Source organism: Hyperolius riggenbachi, chromosome 11, assembly GCF_040937935.1.
Source record: "Hyperolius riggenbachi isolate aHypRig1 chromosome 11, aHypRig1.pri, whole genome shotgun sequence".
Lineage (NCBI taxonomy): Eukaryota > Metazoa > Chordata > Amphibia > Anura > Hyperoliidae > Hyperolius > Hyperolius riggenbachi.
This window is the reverse complement of record NC_090656.1, coordinates 29,833,171-29,849,813: the sequence shown is the minus strand read 5'-3', so window position 1 is coordinate 29,849,813 and position 16,643 is coordinate 29,833,171. Positions and strand designations below refer to the sequence as shown.

The 16,643-nt window shown below is 49.6% G+C and overlaps 1 protein-coding gene across 13 annotated transcripts in view; it reads left to right on the top strand.

Moving 5' to 3' along the window:
- ZFHX3 (zinc finger homeobox 3) overlaps positions 1-16,643 on the top strand; it is a 1,434,500-nt gene that overhangs the window by 1,401,475 nt on the left and 16,382 nt on the right. For 12 of the 13 annotated variants that reach the window (XM_068259585.1, XM_068259586.1, XM_068259584.1 and 9 more), the window contains 3 exons: positions 3,067-3,174; positions 3,960-4,075; positions 4,649-4,849. In XM_068259585.1, coding sequence (XP_068115686.1) covers positions 3,067-3,174; positions 3,960-4,075; positions 4,649-4,849 — 425 coding nt within the window. The remainder of the gene's footprint in view (positions 1-3,066; positions 3,175-3,959; positions 4,076-4,648; positions 4,850-16,643) is intronic. The other variant, XM_068259596.1, reaches the window with a different exon arrangement.

Genomic DNA, 16,643 nt, shown 5'->3' with positions numbered 1-16,643 from the left:
GTTGCCTGACTGGTGGCCGGACGTTGCCTGACTGGTGGCCGGACGTTGCCTGACTGGTGGCCGGACGTTGCCTGACTGGTGGCCGGACGTTGCCTGACTAACTGGCTGAAGTTGCTGGCTGTTGGACAATTATCAGCTCTGCCTTCCCCCCTGCTGGGTGGACTTCTGCATCTTCGTTCTATTATCAGCCAGATTATAGAGCAATGCGACAATCTTGAGCTTCTTTCTTATCCAGCAGGGAGAATGCTCTGAGCTTCCTCAGCAGTAGGAAGTGGCTTCTCCTCACCCCCCTCTCCTGCTTCTATTCATCTTCTTCCTCTTTCCATTCTGCACCTTCTTGTGCTAAGGAATAAGGATGACACCTCTAGGTCACAAGTGGAACTGCAGCCCGGCAGGCAGCACAGGCCAGCCGAACAATTTCAGCACAATAAAGAAAGCGCTTCTGCTAATTTTCAGCTCTGCCGTGCTCTCCTGGAAAGACTGAAAGGAGTCGGCGTTGGCCTTCCTGCCTCCCCACTTGTGATAGGAAGCTCGTGGTCTCCTCGTCTCACAGCGCTAGTTAAGAACAATGAGTATTCAGAGCAGAGCTGCACGCTGTGTCCGCTGGATGATGAGGCTTCTCAGGCCTGCACCACCGGGTCGCACTGTACATTAAACACTTCAGCCACAGATTAGAAAGGTTTATATGCCATTTCCTTGTCTATAGCTTAACTGACCAAGAGGCGCTGCAATCGCCATAGAATACTTACATGGACTTCCTGCTCCTCTGTGCTTTATGTACGCCAGGAGGAGAGAAAACCTCACATTTGTTTGACTAGCCACTACATTAAAACCACAGAGTGGTGGAGTGAATAGTATTGATTATCTCATCACAATACCAGCTGTGATTGGACTCGCTATATGAAGCCGTCTGTTCAAAGGTGATTGTGTTGGAAGCAGGAAAAATGGGCAGGTATAGGGATCTGAAGGTCAAGAACAAGAACTGTGACGGCCTGATTACTGGGTCAGAGAATCTCCAATATGGCAGATCTTGTGGGGTGTTTCCAATGTGCAAGCCTGCTCTGCCAGTGGGGCCACACCTGGAACTAGCATGCAGCCTGTGGGGGCCACACCTGGAGCTAGCATGCAGCCTGTGGGGGCCACACCTGGAACTAGCATGCAGCCTGTGGGGGCCACACCTGGAACTAGCATGCAGCCAGTGGGGGCCACACCTGGAACTAGCATGCAGCCTGTGGGGGCCACACCTGGAACTAGCATGCAGCCAGTGGGGGCCACACCTGGAACTAGCATGCAGCCAGTGGGGGCCACACCTGGAACTAGCATGCAGCCAGTGGGGGCCACACCTGGAACTAGCATGCAGCCAGTGGGGGCCACACCTGGAACTAGCATGCAGCCAGTGGGGGCCACACATGGAACTAGCATGCAGCCTGTGGGGGCCACACCTGGAACTAGCATGCAGCCTGTGGGGGCCACACCTGGAACTAGCATGCAGCCTGTGGGGGCCACACCTGGAACTAGCATGCAGCCTGTGGGGGTCACACCTGGAACTAGCATGCAGCCTGTGGGGGTCACACCTGGAACTAGCATGCAGCCTGTGGGGGTCACACCTGGAACTAGCATGCAGCCAGTGGGGGCCACACCTGGAACTAGCATGCAGCCAGTGGGGGCCACACCTGGAACTAGCATGCAGCCAGTGGGGGCCACACCTGGAACTAGCATGCAGCCTGTGGGGGCCACACCTGGAACTAGCATGCAGCCTGTGGGGGCCACACCTGGAACTAGCATGCAGCCTGTGGGGGCCACACCTGGAACTAGCATGCAGCCTGTGGGGGCCACACCTGGAACTAGCATGCAGCCAGTGGGGGCCACACCTGGAACTAGCATGCAGCCTGTGGGGGCCACACCTGGAACTAGCATGCAGCCTGTGGGGGCCACACCTGGAACTAGCATGCAGCCAGTGGGGGCCACACCTGGAACTAGCATGCAGCCTGTGGGGGCCACACCTGGAACTAGCATGCAGCCAGTGGGGGCCACACCTGGAACTAGCATGCAGCCAGTGGGGGGGCCACACCTGGAACTAGCATGCAGCCAGTGGGGGCCACACCTGGAGCTAGCATGCAGCCTGTGGGGGCCACACCTGGAGCTAGCATGCAGCCAGTGGGGGCCACACCTGGAGCTAGCATGCAGCCAGTGGGGGCCACACCTGGAGCTAGCATGCAGCCAGTGGGGGCCACACCTGGAACTAGCATGCAGCCTGTGGGGGCCACACCTGGAACTAGCATGCAGCCTGTGGGGGCCACACCTGGAACTAGCATGCAGCCTGTGGGGGGGCCACACCTGGAAATGGCATGCAGCCTGTGGGGGCCACACCTGGAACTAGCATGCAGCCTGTGGGGGCCACACCTGGAACTAGCATGCAGCCTGTGGGGGGGCCACACCTGGAAATGGCATTTGACTGGTGGGGCCGTGCCTGGAACTAGCATGCCACCTGTGGAATCGGACTGCCTGATCCGCATGCTGGTTGTGGGGCAGTGATTTATCAGGCACAGGATTGGGATATTAGTCAGATAAGGGGATTTTTTTTTTTTTTACACATTTAAAAATGGCAGCCTCCATGTTGCGAACACGGTAAATCCAGCGCTGGACACTTGGACGCAGCAGCGCAGGAGATTTGGGCGCAGCCGGCGCCACCATAGGCCGTAATAGGAACTACGGCTATCGCAGGCACAGGGAGTAACTTCAGCGCCGTCAGAACACTGATCTGAAGTTGCTTTTAAAACAATAATTCGGCCTCCAGCAATTGCTGGAAGCCAAATTATTTCATTCCCCCACTATCCATGTCGGCCTGGAGGGGGAATAGTAATTAACACGGCCCGGACTTGTGCGGCAGCAGGATCAGCCATATACTGCTGTATCCTGCACCCAAGTCTCCGGCGCCGTTCTCTCTCGTACGCCCATGTTGTGTTTATGTCACATTGCTGATATATTTATATTTTTCTCACTTTAGGAAGAACTACCTTCTCTACACGGCTCCTCTTAACCAAAATGTATCAATCTATTTTTCAGAAGATCCGGCAGAGGATCCAGAGGGTGCCTGCGATGCAGCTGCTGACCCAGAGGAGGTGCCCAAAGACCAAGAGCCGGAGGGAGCCAAAGATACCACTAGGACGGCAGGTATGACCTCACAGTCTGCAGACAGTCAGCTCTCCACTGTTCATGAAAACCGATGAGTAAAAACTCTTATTTATGGAACTAGCCCCACCCAGGAGGCAGAATTTGGGATGAGTTTGATCCCCCTTCTTGTTAGTATTGGGTTCATCTAGGGGTTGCCATTATTGTTTGGTGAAGGTATCCGGGTGAAGTAGTGTTTGGATTAAGGTGGACATTGGAGTTGCTACTGATAGTCAGGATCAGAGATGGTGTTATCAGTGACATGCTAGTGGAAGGTTAAGTTTGGGCTATTATATAAATTATAGGGGGGAGGCAGTCTGATCGCTGCCCATATGCAGTCATATCCAATTCAGCTCCCTCTCCGTACAGCTAAGCGCCACCTCAGATAGATAAACAAACAAATTATGTGACCTAGACATGTTTGAACTCTTTGCAATACTTTTAGAGGCCCTGGGGAAGACCAAGAGCCTGAATGCGGAGTTACACCTTAACTTTGGTCCTCTTTGTCTGTTCTCATGCCTCTGAGTTATCTCCAATATATATCAATGGACACTCCTGTGAAGAGTCACCTGCTGGCTCCCTGCTTTTTCCTGGGATTCCATATGAGGAAAATTATGGACAGCAGGGTGCCCTACAGGTGGAATAAGCAGGGAGGTTCTTGAGAGGTCTGAGAAAAGCAGGTGGATGTTCTGAGATGGGCAGAAGTCTACAGAACACAGGCCGGGTACTCTTTTGGCAGGGGAAGGAAGTGCAGAACTGTTATTAAATTGTTTCTTTTTTTGTCACAGCTCCTAATGCTCCCCTTGATCGAGAACTCCCTGAAACGGCACCTTCCAAGATTCCCTCCAACACTAGTAGTGAACCTCCCCCAAAGAGACCTAAATCTGCTGAAGAGAAGGAGCAGGTAGGTAGTCAAGTAGTCACCGAAGATCTGATACCTTTCTGTACTAAACTAGATCCCATCTGCAATATTTGTCTACATCCCGTCTCTTATACCATTTCAGATCCAGCCTGTCCCACTACTCTAGATCATGTGTCATTCTAGATCCCGAGCCCTGTATCATTCTAGATCCCGAGTCCTGTATCAGTATCATTCTAGATTCTGTCACGAATCATTCTAGATCATCTGTTCTGTATCATTCCCTGTCAAAACAAATTGGCAAACATTATTGTAAAATAAGCACTTTAATTGGCCGCTGCTGAGCGGGCCTTAGTGAGCCTCTTGATTAGACGTATTGTGCAGATGTGATGCTGTTTCTTTAGCGCACAGACTCTTTGAAGTGCAGAAATGAAGTCTTACAAGGCTGAAAATATATAACATGACACAGTCGATGAAGAGCAACCGGGACATGTTTGGTGTTGGGGGGAGGGGGGGGAGGGGGTTGCACGTGAAGTAACAAATCTGATGTGTAAAATCAGATTCTGTGTCGGGGCCTTATTCATTCTACCTTCTTCTCATCCTCCGTCCCCTCTCCAGCTCTTCCAATGTCCGTACTGCAAGTACACCAACAGCGATGTCAACAGACTGCGGGTCCACGCCATGACGCAGCATTCAGTGCAGCCCATGCTGCGCTGCCCCCTCTGCCAGGATATGCTGAACAACAAGATCCACCTCCAGCTGCACCTCACCCACCTGCACAGCGTGGCCCCGGACTGCGTGGACAAACTCATTGTTACGGTAAATGGCTATGACTGGTGTTCCCCGTTGCCATGTTTATACTCTGGGTCATTACCTAGCATGATGGGGCAGCATGACCCGAGTCACCCAAGCCTTAGGACACGGGGGAGTTAGTCTTCTAAAGAGGATGCAAAAGAAGTAGGAGCAGTTGCCACGAACCAGTCAAGAGGTTTCAGATACTAAGTGAAAGGAGGATTCTGATTGGCTGCTGTGCCTCTGCCCCACTCCAGCTCCTGTTTTTCTTTGCACTTGATTTCACCCCAGCAAATGCCCTTTGTAAGCCTGTTTTAGGGAACAATCATCCACTCCACTGGTATTACATTTTTAACTTACAAAAATGTCCAGCAGGGTATTGTAGAAGATGCCATGGGGCTCATTGCCAGAGCTATTGCCCATCCCCCCGCAAACATGGCTGCTCAGGTGTATGGGGGGGGGGGGTGTCAGGAAGCCTGCTCTGCATACGTATTCTGTGACTCTGACAGCCGGATAAACAGGAAGCATCAGTGGATTGATCATTGTTAGGTGGGAGGGAGTTTACTGCCCTTACCTGGGTCACAGCAGAACATAGTGAGGCTAGCTGAAAGGCCATTTCATCCGATGCAGCAACTATAACTACTCTGTAATAAGTTCAGTACAGCCGGCATTTATTAAAGTTCTCCTCCTGTGGGTACTGCACATGTCTACACTCACACAACCAGTCATTTTACTAACCTCACAGCAGTCTAGCTATGCTCTGATATGACCCACGCACAAGGCTACAGGTTTGCCATTTAATTTAAAGCATGTTTTCTGGACTGAAGCCTTACAGTAGGAAAGCTATCTACATGAGGAGGCGGGACTTGTCATTCACAGGAAGTAGTGGGCGAGGAATTGTAAGACCTCAGTCTACTAACAGGAAGCTGCTTAGGCTCTGTAAGCTTGTATGGAAAGGTGCACAGCTGCAGGCAAGCAGAGCTACACAATTTTGTTTTGGAATGACCAAAGTAAAGTTGAAAAGATGATCCATGTAATTTACACTGATCAATATGACAGCTTGGAGAATTTGCCTTCAGTTCTGGGTTTAGTCAGATCACATACCGCTAACCAAAAACACTGGTATAACTGGACATGCTATTGGATTCATAAATTAACAATTTACCTAGATATTTCAGTGATCACTTCGATAAAAACACACACACACACACACACACACGCACAAATCCCAAGTTTCCTTGAATCCAAAAAAGATTTTTGATTTTCTCGAATCTAACATCCTGTCCATAACAATCGTGTGCCCTGTAAGAATAGTAGGTAGACTAGGTGGCCACAAATGATACCATAAAATTATCCAATTTTACAGCAATTCCAGGATTTCCCAATTTCTTCCGATATGTCGATCAGGAGTGGTGTATTTTTTTCTTATTATTTTTCATGAAAATTGAATGGTGTAGGGTAGATTATCAATTTAACAACCTATAGGCCCAAGCTATTTTTTTCAACGTTTTCAATTTTTTTTTTTACCTAATTGGGGTAAAATTGAACACGCATGCACTGTATGTGGTACATTGGTCAGATGTTTTAAATGTTCCAATCAGAAAAATTAATTGTAATTCTTTAATTTTAAAAGAAGAAATGAAAAAAATTGTATGGTGTGTGTGTGGCTACCTTTTAAAGGACCACTATAGCGAAAATTCGTAAAATTGAAACTCAATTTAAACACATACAAATAAGTACATTTCTTCCAGAGTAAAATAAGCCCTGAATTACTTTTCTCCTATGTTGCTGTCACTTACGGTAAGTAGTAGAAATCTGACAAAACCAACAGGCTTTGGACTAGCCCATCTCCTCATGGGGGATTCTCAATGTTTTGTTTAGTTTCAAAAGCACTTAGCAAAAGGCGGGTGCTCCTTCCAAGTGCCAAAAAAAGTGTGCAGGGAAGCTGTCCAGCATCTTTGTATAAATCTTGTTCAAGGAGTGTCTTTATAAAGAATAAAGACCAGGCTGACAATCCCCCATGGAGAGATGGACTAGCCCAAAACCTGTCGGTTCTGTCAGATTTCTACTACCTACTGTAAATGCCAGCAACATAGGAGAAAAGTAATGTATGGCTCATTTTACTCTGGAAGAAATGTACTTAAATGTATTTTAAATTTTAAGATTTTCGTGATAGTGGTCTTTTAAGGCTACCTTAAGAATAGTTTATTCAAGTCTAACTACTATTCTTACACAAATCGCACAGTTCTTATGCACAGGATTTGTTTGAAAGATTACTAGAAAATCTGAAATCCTTTCGGATTCAAGGAAATTTGGCATTCGTCCCATCTCTATCCAAAATGAATGGCTTTAATGCATATTGTGCCTAATTTATCCCACGCCATAAACACATCCAGTCGCCGCTCCCAATTGGTGATGCTGAGAAGAGGGGATCAGGTTTTAGCATGTAGGTGAGAAAGCGATCGATCCTGAGTGGGCGGGGCTGGGACCAGGCATCGCCCCTTCCTGTTCTGTCAGCCTCAGTCACATGTAGTGGCCGGGTCTATAAGATGCCAGAAAGTAATAAAAGGCCTCACGACGGGAAGGTCATTTCCGCAGAGCACGTTAAAATGCAATAAATTTTCCATTTGACCAAAGCGTTCCTCTGAGCTGGATACGAGACGCGTACGTGGCCGCGTGAAGGAGAGCCCATCCCTGAGACCAGTGAAGGTGGCTCTTGGGGCGCATGCGCGACTTGGCTTCATGTAATATCCCTAATAATAACTCAGACAGCTCTCTGCAACCTGCCCTGTGTCACGTCTGTTACCAAGGCAACCGAGGCTGTGCTACGGCTCTTCCTCCCCGCCTGACCGTTAGCGTGCTCCCTGTTTTCTCCTAATACTCGGTGCGCGGTCACCTGACTTCTCCGACCACAGCAATGAGGCTCTTCTGACAGGCTCACCTCCAAGACTTTACTGTGCTTTCATTTTTTTAAATGCCCTCCCCCTCCCCTTTCCCCGTCCTCCTTGGGCGTCTGATCTCTGCCGTCGTTTGCACACAATCACCAGACTTTATGTTTGCCAATTAGATGGTGCAAATGCAACGTGACCTTAATATCCTGCCCGTGCTAACGAGTGTGCCTCTCCAACCTTTGCTCTCTTTGTAATGGAAATCCGCGGCCCGTCTGTGAGCGGGATTTGCATGTTGGGCTGTGGGGAGAGTCAGGGGGCTCTATTTTCTCTCCTTGACCTCTTTTCTTTGTCTGTGTCCTTAGCTCTCCTCTCCCTTTCAGACCCCCCCCCCCCCCCCCTCATTTTTTTATTGCTATTCCTCTCCCTCTCTGCAGAATGTGGAGAGAGATATGCGGGTTAGAGGACTGGACCCCTCTGAAGATGTGGCCATGCTCTGTCATCTGGGCCCCCTCACACAATTACCATGTAATTATCCCCGGTGATGGGCAGCCAGAGGAGAGGCAGCTGACACGGTGCATGGCTGACCCGCGAGTCAGAGATCAGTGAGCGCCATGCGATCCTTAATGATGCTATTTACATATCTGGCCAGGCAGCTGTGCAGTGCGGGAGCCATACTGTGTGTGTACGCAGGGCGAGTGCCATGGCTGCATGGGGTGTGTGCGGGGGGACATGGAGGCTGCAGGCTCTGAGCTGTGTATAGGGGGGCCATACTGTGTCTGTACGCAGGGCGAGTGCCATGGCTGCATGGGGGGTGTGCGGGGAAAACATGGAGGATGCTGGCTCTGAGCTGTGTATAGGGGAGCCATACTGTGTGTGTACACAGGGCGAGTGCCATGGCTGCAGGGGGGGGGGGGGGCATGGAGGCTGCTGGCTCTGAGCTGTGTATAGGGGAGCCATACTGTCTGTACGCAGGGCGAGTGCTATGGCTGCATGGGGTGTGTGCGGGGGGACATGGAGGCTGCTGGCTCTGAGCTGTGTGTAGGGGAACCATACTGTGTCCTGTCCGCAGGGCGAGTGCCATGGCTGCATGGGGTGTGTGCGGGGGGACATGGAGGCTGCTGGCTATGAGCTGTGTATAGGGGGGCCATACTGTGTCTGTACACAGGGCGAGTGCCATGGCTGCATGGGGTGTGTGCGGGGGGACATGGAGGCTGCAGGCTCTGAGCTGTGTATAGGGGGGCCATACTATGTCCTGTACGCAGGGCGAGTGCCATGGCTGCATGGGGTGTGTGCGGGGGGACATGGAGGCTGCAGGCTCTGAGCTGTGTATAGGGGGGCCATACTGTCTGTACGCAGGGCGAGTGCCATGGCTGCATGGGGTGTGTGCGTGGGGACATGGAGGCTGCTGGCTCTGAGCTGTGTATAGGGGAGCCATACTGTGTATACGGATGCAGGGCGAGTGCCATGGCTGCATGGGGTGACTGTGTATACGGATGCAGGGCGAGTGCCATGGCTGCATGGGGTGTGTGCGGGGGGGGGGGACATGGAGGCAGCTGGCTCTGAGCTGTGTATAGGGGAGCCATACTGTGTATACGGATGCAGGGTGAGTGCAATGGCTGCATGGGGTGTGTGCGGGGGGGGGGGGGGGGACATGGAGGCTGCTGGCTCTGAGCTGTGTATAGGGGAGCCATACTGTGTATACGGATGCAGGGCGAGTGCAATGGCTGCATGGGGGGGGGGGAAGAGGAGGAACTTTATTATGAGGGGCTGATGATCAGCCTATTTTGTACTGTAGAGAAGGGAGGAGGAGTTTAAGCATCATGTTGCTATGGAGAGGAAGGACGATCGGCCTATTCTGTACTATGGGGAGGAGAGGATGTGCAGCATGTTCTGTAATATGGAGAGGGGAGAGGAGGACGAGCAGCATGTTCTGTACTATGGGGAGGGGAGGATGAGCAGCGTGTTCTGTACTATGGAGAGGGAAGAGGAGGATGAGCAGCATGTTCTGTACTATGGAGAGGGGAGGGGAGGATGAGCAGCATGTTCTGTACTATGGTGAGGGGAGAAGAGGATGAGCAGCTTGTTCTGTACTATGGAGAGGGGAGGATGAGCAGCCTGCTCTGTACTATGGGGAGGATGAGCAGCCTGCTCTGTACTATGGGGAGGGGAGGATGAGCAGCCTGCTCTGTACTATGGGGAGAGGATGATGAGCAGCCTGTTCTGTACTATGGAGAGGGAGGGGAGGATGAGCAGCATGTTCTGTACTATGGAGAGGGGAGGATGAGCAGCATGTTCTGTACTATGGAGAGGGGAGGGGAGGATGAGCAGCATGTTCTGTACTATGGGGAGGGGAGGATGAGCAGCATGTTCTGTACTATGGAGAGGGGAGGATGAGCAGCATGTTCTGTACTATGGGGAGGGGAGGGTGAGCAGCCTGTTCTGTACTATGGAGAGGGGAGGGGAGGATGAGCAGCCTGTTCTGTACTATGGAGAGGAGAGGGGAGGATGAGCAGCCTATTCTGTACTATGAGCAGGGTGAGCAGCCTGTTCTGTACTATGGAGAGGGGAGGGGAGGATGAGCAGCATGTTCTGTACTATGGAGAGGAGAGGGGAGGGGAGGATGAGCAGCATGTTCTGTACTATGGAGAGGGGAGGATGAGCAGCATGTTCTGTACTATGGAGAGGAGAGGGGAGGGGAGGATGAGCAGCATGTTCTGTACTATGGAGAGGGGAGGGGAGGATGAGCAGCATGTTCTGTACTATGGAGAGGGGAGGGGAGGATGAGCAGCATGTTCTGTACTATGGAGAGGGGAGGGGAGGATGAGCAGCATGTTCTGTACTATGGAGAGGGGAGGGGAGGATGAGCAGCCTGTTCTGTACTATGGAGAGGGGAGGAGAGGATGAGCAGCCTGTTCTGTACTATGGAGAGGGGAGGGGAGGATGAGCAGCATGTTCTGTACTATGGAGAGGGGAGGATGAGCAGCATGCTCTGTACTATGGAGAGGGGAGAAAAGGATGTGCAGCCTGTTCTGTACTATATAGGGTGGAGGGGAGGATGAGCAGCTGCAAACTAAAATGGACTTAAAATTGTTTGACCCCTGTCTACTTATGGCAGTTTTATAACAAAGTGGAGCTTCCCTTTAGCACAACTGAAGCAAGAGGTATATGGAGGCTGCCATATTTATTTCCTTTTAAGCAATACCAGTTGCCTGGCTGTCCTGATGATCCTCTGCCTCTAATACTATTAGCCATAGACCGGGAACAAGCATGCAGCAGATCAGGTGTTTCTGACATTATTGTCAGATCTGACAAGATTAGCTGCATGCTTGTGTCTGGTGTAATTCAGGCATTTCTGCTGCCAAATAGACCAACAGGGCTGCCAGGCAACTGGTATTGTTTTAAAGGAATTGAATATGGCAGCCTCCAGATTCTCACCATTAGTTGTCCTTTAAACTCGCTCTTTAAACCGCAAAAAAAAATAAAAAAATGCTGCGCTGTGAGATCTTTCAAAGCAGGATTATAATAAAGGGAAACAAATTGCTGTGACTGATTGGAGTAGATTGTAAGCTGGACAGGACAGGTCCTCTTGTCTTCCTGGCTCATGTGTGGCCTCTGCTTATATACACAATAACTGGAGCCCACATTTATGAAGCAGACCTAAGCGCTCCCCCGTGAGGCTGGGCGTCTGGGCAGGGAGGAGGGCTATCAGGCCATTGTTTGCCGGTTGTGTAATATCGCTTGATATGTGACGCGGGAGGCATTTTAAGAGGCATGCCGCAGAAAGAGGTAGCCGACACATTAGACCTCTCAAAACCTGCCAGAATTCCAATCAGGAAAGATGATTAAAGTGGAGAGCACACATCGTCTCCGGCTTACCTCCTCCTCCGCCGTCATTCACAGTTGATTGACTTCAACCTTTCAAGTACAGAAGTCTCTCTCTTATTATTCAAGGCCAGGCGAGCTTTTCTAATTAAAGTGTATGAAAACAATTATAGAGCTGTCTTGTGGAGCTGGGATTCTCGTGGAGTCGGAGCGCGGCTTTGCTCTCGCTGGATGTGGGGATTTAGCAGACACCTATCCCTCCCTTTGCCTTTCAATGAGCGTGCGTCCCGTGCTTGTGATCATGTCTGTCTCTGACTGTCATGTCCTCACGCCGCACAACATCACACGAGAAGCCTTTGTTTCCCCCCCGGCTTGATTATGTCACTAACGCCAAACCTAGGTTACAAGCGTACGTGTAATATTAATTAGATACAGCGATGGATGCCTTTTCAGGATTACACTAAAACATTGTCTCGCAAGGGATCGCTTTAAGGGAATTGACGTGTGTGTGTGTGACTGTGTGTGTGTGACTGTGTGTGTGTGACTGTGTGTGTGTGTGTGACTGTGTGTGTGTGTGTGACTGTGTGTGTGTGTGTGTGTGTGTGTGACTGTGTGTGTGTGTGTGTGTGACTGTGTGTGTGTGTGTGACTGTGTGTGTGTGTGTGTGTGTGTGTGACTGTGTGTGTGTGTGACTGTGTGTGTGACTGTGTGTGTGACTGTGTGTGTGACTGGGTGTGTGTGTGTGACTGGGTGTGTGTGTGTGACTGTGTGTGTGTGTGTGTGTGTGTGACTGTGTGTGTGTGTGTGTGACTGTGTGTGTGTGTGTGTGACTGTGTGTGTGTGTGTGTGACTGTGTGTGTGTGTGTGTGTGTGTGTGTGTGACTGACTGTGTGTGACTGACTGTGTGTGACTGACTGTGTGTGACTGACTGTGTGTGACTGACTGTGTGTGTGTGACTGTGTGTGTGTTTGGCAGCTGAAGAGGAAATACTTTCCAATATACGCAGTTTTTAAATTGTATTCCTTCAGAGCTTGTCCACTGCAAAACTTTTATCATCACTCAAACTTGTATTTCCAGTGATGTGTCCAGCTTATATTCAATTAAGCTCGAGATACAATACACCGGGAGTAGTTATTGTGGCGTTGCCGCAAGGGTTGGGTGCCGGGTGGTGCCACTAGTAGTAAAATATGAATAATTTAGATTGCCAATATTTTACGATCTATCACCTATTCTCACTTGAACCCACAGGTGAGCTCAAGTGACTAACACCTCCCCCCCCCCCCCCCCCTCCCCTCCACCTACCTAATCCTTAACCCCTGTGTGATGCCGGGAATACACGGGTCGACCGGCGGCTCGATCGACCCCAGCCGCGTGTCCGCGCGGATCGATTACCGCTCGCCCCCGCCGGCGCTTCCTTATCAGAGCTCGATTCCCTGCCATTGTCCGCCAGCGGAAATCGAGCAGGCGGGGGTCGAGCAGCGTGATCGGGCCAGCTGAATATTATCAGCTGGCCGGATCAGCTGGTCGATACACTGTACAGAAACGTACCGTGTATCCCCAGCATTAGTGCCTAAAAAGAACCACACACCTAATGCCTAAATGTAACCCCCATAAGTGCCTAAAAAGAACTCCCCACCTAATGCTTAACTCTAACCTCCATAAGGGCCCAAAAAGAACCCCACACCTAATGCATAATCCCCCTTCCACTTGGTAAGTTTGTACAGTTGGCTACAACCATTAATTGCTATATAGTAATCAATTGGGCGCCCGATTACCAATAAATAACAGATGTCTATTAGAAGCCTGCAGATCACAGTGCCCAGTTGACCTGATCCGCTAAAACGGACCCAGCCCAGTGTAGTACTGAATTTGTGTCATACGGATATTCTCGTCCGCTGCCACTTCACAGCAGATTTATACAATAAATGTCAATGCAGCCCACTGTCTGAAAAAATCATACCTATTGCGTCTGTGCGGAAAATAACTTGCCCTATCTTGTCTGTCCACCGCAGACACTCAACAGACAAAACAGACGTCGAAAACGAGAGAAGTATGCATGCATGGCAGTGGATCTAGTGTGATAAACTGAGAAATAGAGTATCTGGGTTCTTCCTGGAAGGAACTCTTCTTAATATTTAACGCTGTCAGAGATAAACAGGTTATTCAAACTTCCAGAAACTACAGCTACACATACACAAAATTGTCATCACCCAAAACAATCACTAGTTTCAGGTGATAATGGTGGCCTTCACAATGATTGCTGCTGGTTTCATGCAAAGCAAATAAGAACGCCAAGAGGTGACGCCTAGTGGTGCTTGCACAGTGACTGCTGCCTGCATTGGTCGGGTCTCTTTACTTCCCTAGGTAACAGTTTGGGGGCCAAATTCTGTATAGACGTGTCTGTTGCTATGGAGGTGGTAGGCAGGGCCAATAGTGCGTTATGGAGGGGGCGGAGTGATTAAAAGAAATATGGGCTTGGCCTGCTCTAGGTTTAGACACTGTGCCAGTTTGTGCCTCTCACTGATACACTAGCGGTTTGGCAGGGGCCACTTTACATATGCTAGATTCTCAACCGAGGGGGGTCCCAGCCGGACGCCACAGCTGAGAACCACTTAGCGTATGTACAAGGCTTAAAGAGAACCCGAGGTGGGTTTGAAGAATATTATCTGCATACAGAGGCTGGATCTGCCTATACAGCCCAGCCTCTGTTGCTATCCCAAACCCCCCTAAGGTCCCCCTGCACTCTGCAATCCCTCATAAATCACAGCCACGCTGCTGACAAACAGCTTGTCAGAGCTGGCTGTGTTTATCTCTATAGTGTCAGTCTGCTGCTCTCCCCGCCTCCTGCAGAACTCCAGTCCCCACCTGCATCCCTTCCCTCCCTGCTGATTGGAGGGAAGGGACGGGGGCAGGGACCGGAGCTATGCAGGTGGCGGGGGAGCAGCTGAGACTGACACTACAGATGTAAACACAGCCTCACAGCGCGGCTGTGATTTATGAGGGATTGCAGAGTGCAGGGGGACCTTAGTGGGGTTTGGGATAGCAACAGAGGCTGGGCTGTATAGGCAGATCCAGCCTCTGTATGCAGATAACATTGTTTAAACACACCTCGGGTTCTCTTTAAGAAGCAGTACAATGACTTGTTCCATACTGAGGGTCTTCTTTACAGATGGTCCATCAGACCTTTTATAATTTGAGCTTGCATGCAGGTTGGGATTGGGCCAATCAGTCGACAGGAAGTGAATTTTATTGGCTCAATTGCATCCTGCATAGAATTTGCATTACATCTGCATGTAATCCGGAATTATTAGAATCTCATCGGCCATCTCTAGTATTTATACATGGATAGTGGTCAGGAGGGAGGGGGCATGGTCACAGGTCAGTCTTCTACACCAGTACTGTCCAACTTCATGGGCAGGGGGGGTGTATAGTTACCAATTTTTTTCAGCTGGAAGGGGCAGAGCATCAATATCCTGGCATTGGGGGTGGAGCCAACTGTAAACAAAAGGAGGTCCTGCCATGGAAGGGGGCCTGGCACAAAAAACAGTCCAAGCGAGTGCGGCCCAAGGGCCACGTCCGGCTCATGGGCCGCCAGTTAGACTGCCCTGTTCTACACTCTTCATACTTTTGGAGCTGGTGGAGCTCTTTGCAGTGTTGCTGCTGGGTTTGCAGATGATCTGGAAGGCACTACGGCTCTCTGACATTAGTATAGTGTAGTGCTACTTACTATTTTTTTTCCATGCTGTAATAATGTAAAGGATCCTATAGAACTATATCCTATAGAACAGAAAGAGGGCATGTGATGGAAAACCAGACAGAGGCCGCCTTCAGCGATCACTGCTTGCTGAAAGTAGTCAGTCCTTCCATAGATGGGGGGTTTTCTGAAACAATGTGAACATTTTAGTTTTATTTGACCTTGGCCCTGCCCCTTTCTCCTCCCCTGCATTTCTGCCACTCCTCCAAGGAGCAACAAAACTCAACTTTCACACTCAGCACATTTCAGCCCCCGCCATAGTACAAGGCATTGACCTTTCCCATCTCCAATCAATGTACATATACATGTCTATATCATCATGTCACATGCCACCTCGTGTATCATCCAAGGTGAAAATAAGCTGATGAGATAAACAATTGTATCTATCCTCCACATCCTCATAAAAATGATTTAAGATATCCCACAGTTTTATTTATATTTAAATCTACTTTACATTTTTACTGTCTCTGCTCAATGACACATGCATTGAAGTATGCAAATCTATGAATTATTGACCCTTTTATCCCTTTCCTGCTCTCAGAAGCCATTTACGGATAGGGAAGTGTTTATGGCTGTAATTCCTTATCAGTGAGAGTTGCTCTATATAGTCCAACCCAGTTCTGACCCAGACAGAAACTGTCACTTGCATACCTGATGTTTAACTCTTTCAGGAAGACCAAGAATGGAAAAAAAAACCCCACAGCATAGTCATTTGTGTGCTTTGCACTGTACATACACGTCTATCTCATCATGTCGCATGTCACCTCGGTTGTCCTTTAAGGAAACAGTGATTTGGAGTAACCTGTCTATTTTCTGTAAATGCCTATTTTTTTACATATTGAATTAATTTATTGGTGATGCTTCTTGGCTACTCAGTGGCTTCATAAGTCTGTGAACTCCTTTGTCTTGCCGCATGTCCCAGCAAGTGTCTTCTTTTTCAGGACTTCTCCATCTGAAGGACATCTTTTTTTTCCTCAATGTTTTGTCTCCCCAGCACCCCCCTCCCCATTCCCGGCTCTTTGTCTCTCTTGGTGGAAGGAAGCTATAGCAAGCTTCTGCTTTCACTCAGAATCACGGCCCTCTCGTCTACTCTTTAGCCATCTGAATTAATTAGGGGTGTTAATATGTTCTTGGTAGATTGAGGTAGTTGTGGGGGGGTTTCTCGCTAACAGCGCATCTCTGTAATTGGCTACCCCACAGCCTGTGACAAAACACTCTTTGTGATCAAAGTCAGAACTCTGCAGAAAGGAAAAAATATTAATTAGAAGATGATTCTTTTAGCGTGTAGTGATAATTAGAGCAGGCCTCCTCCTGGGTGATGAGGGGCTTGTTGAGCAGCTGTGGACACTCTCAG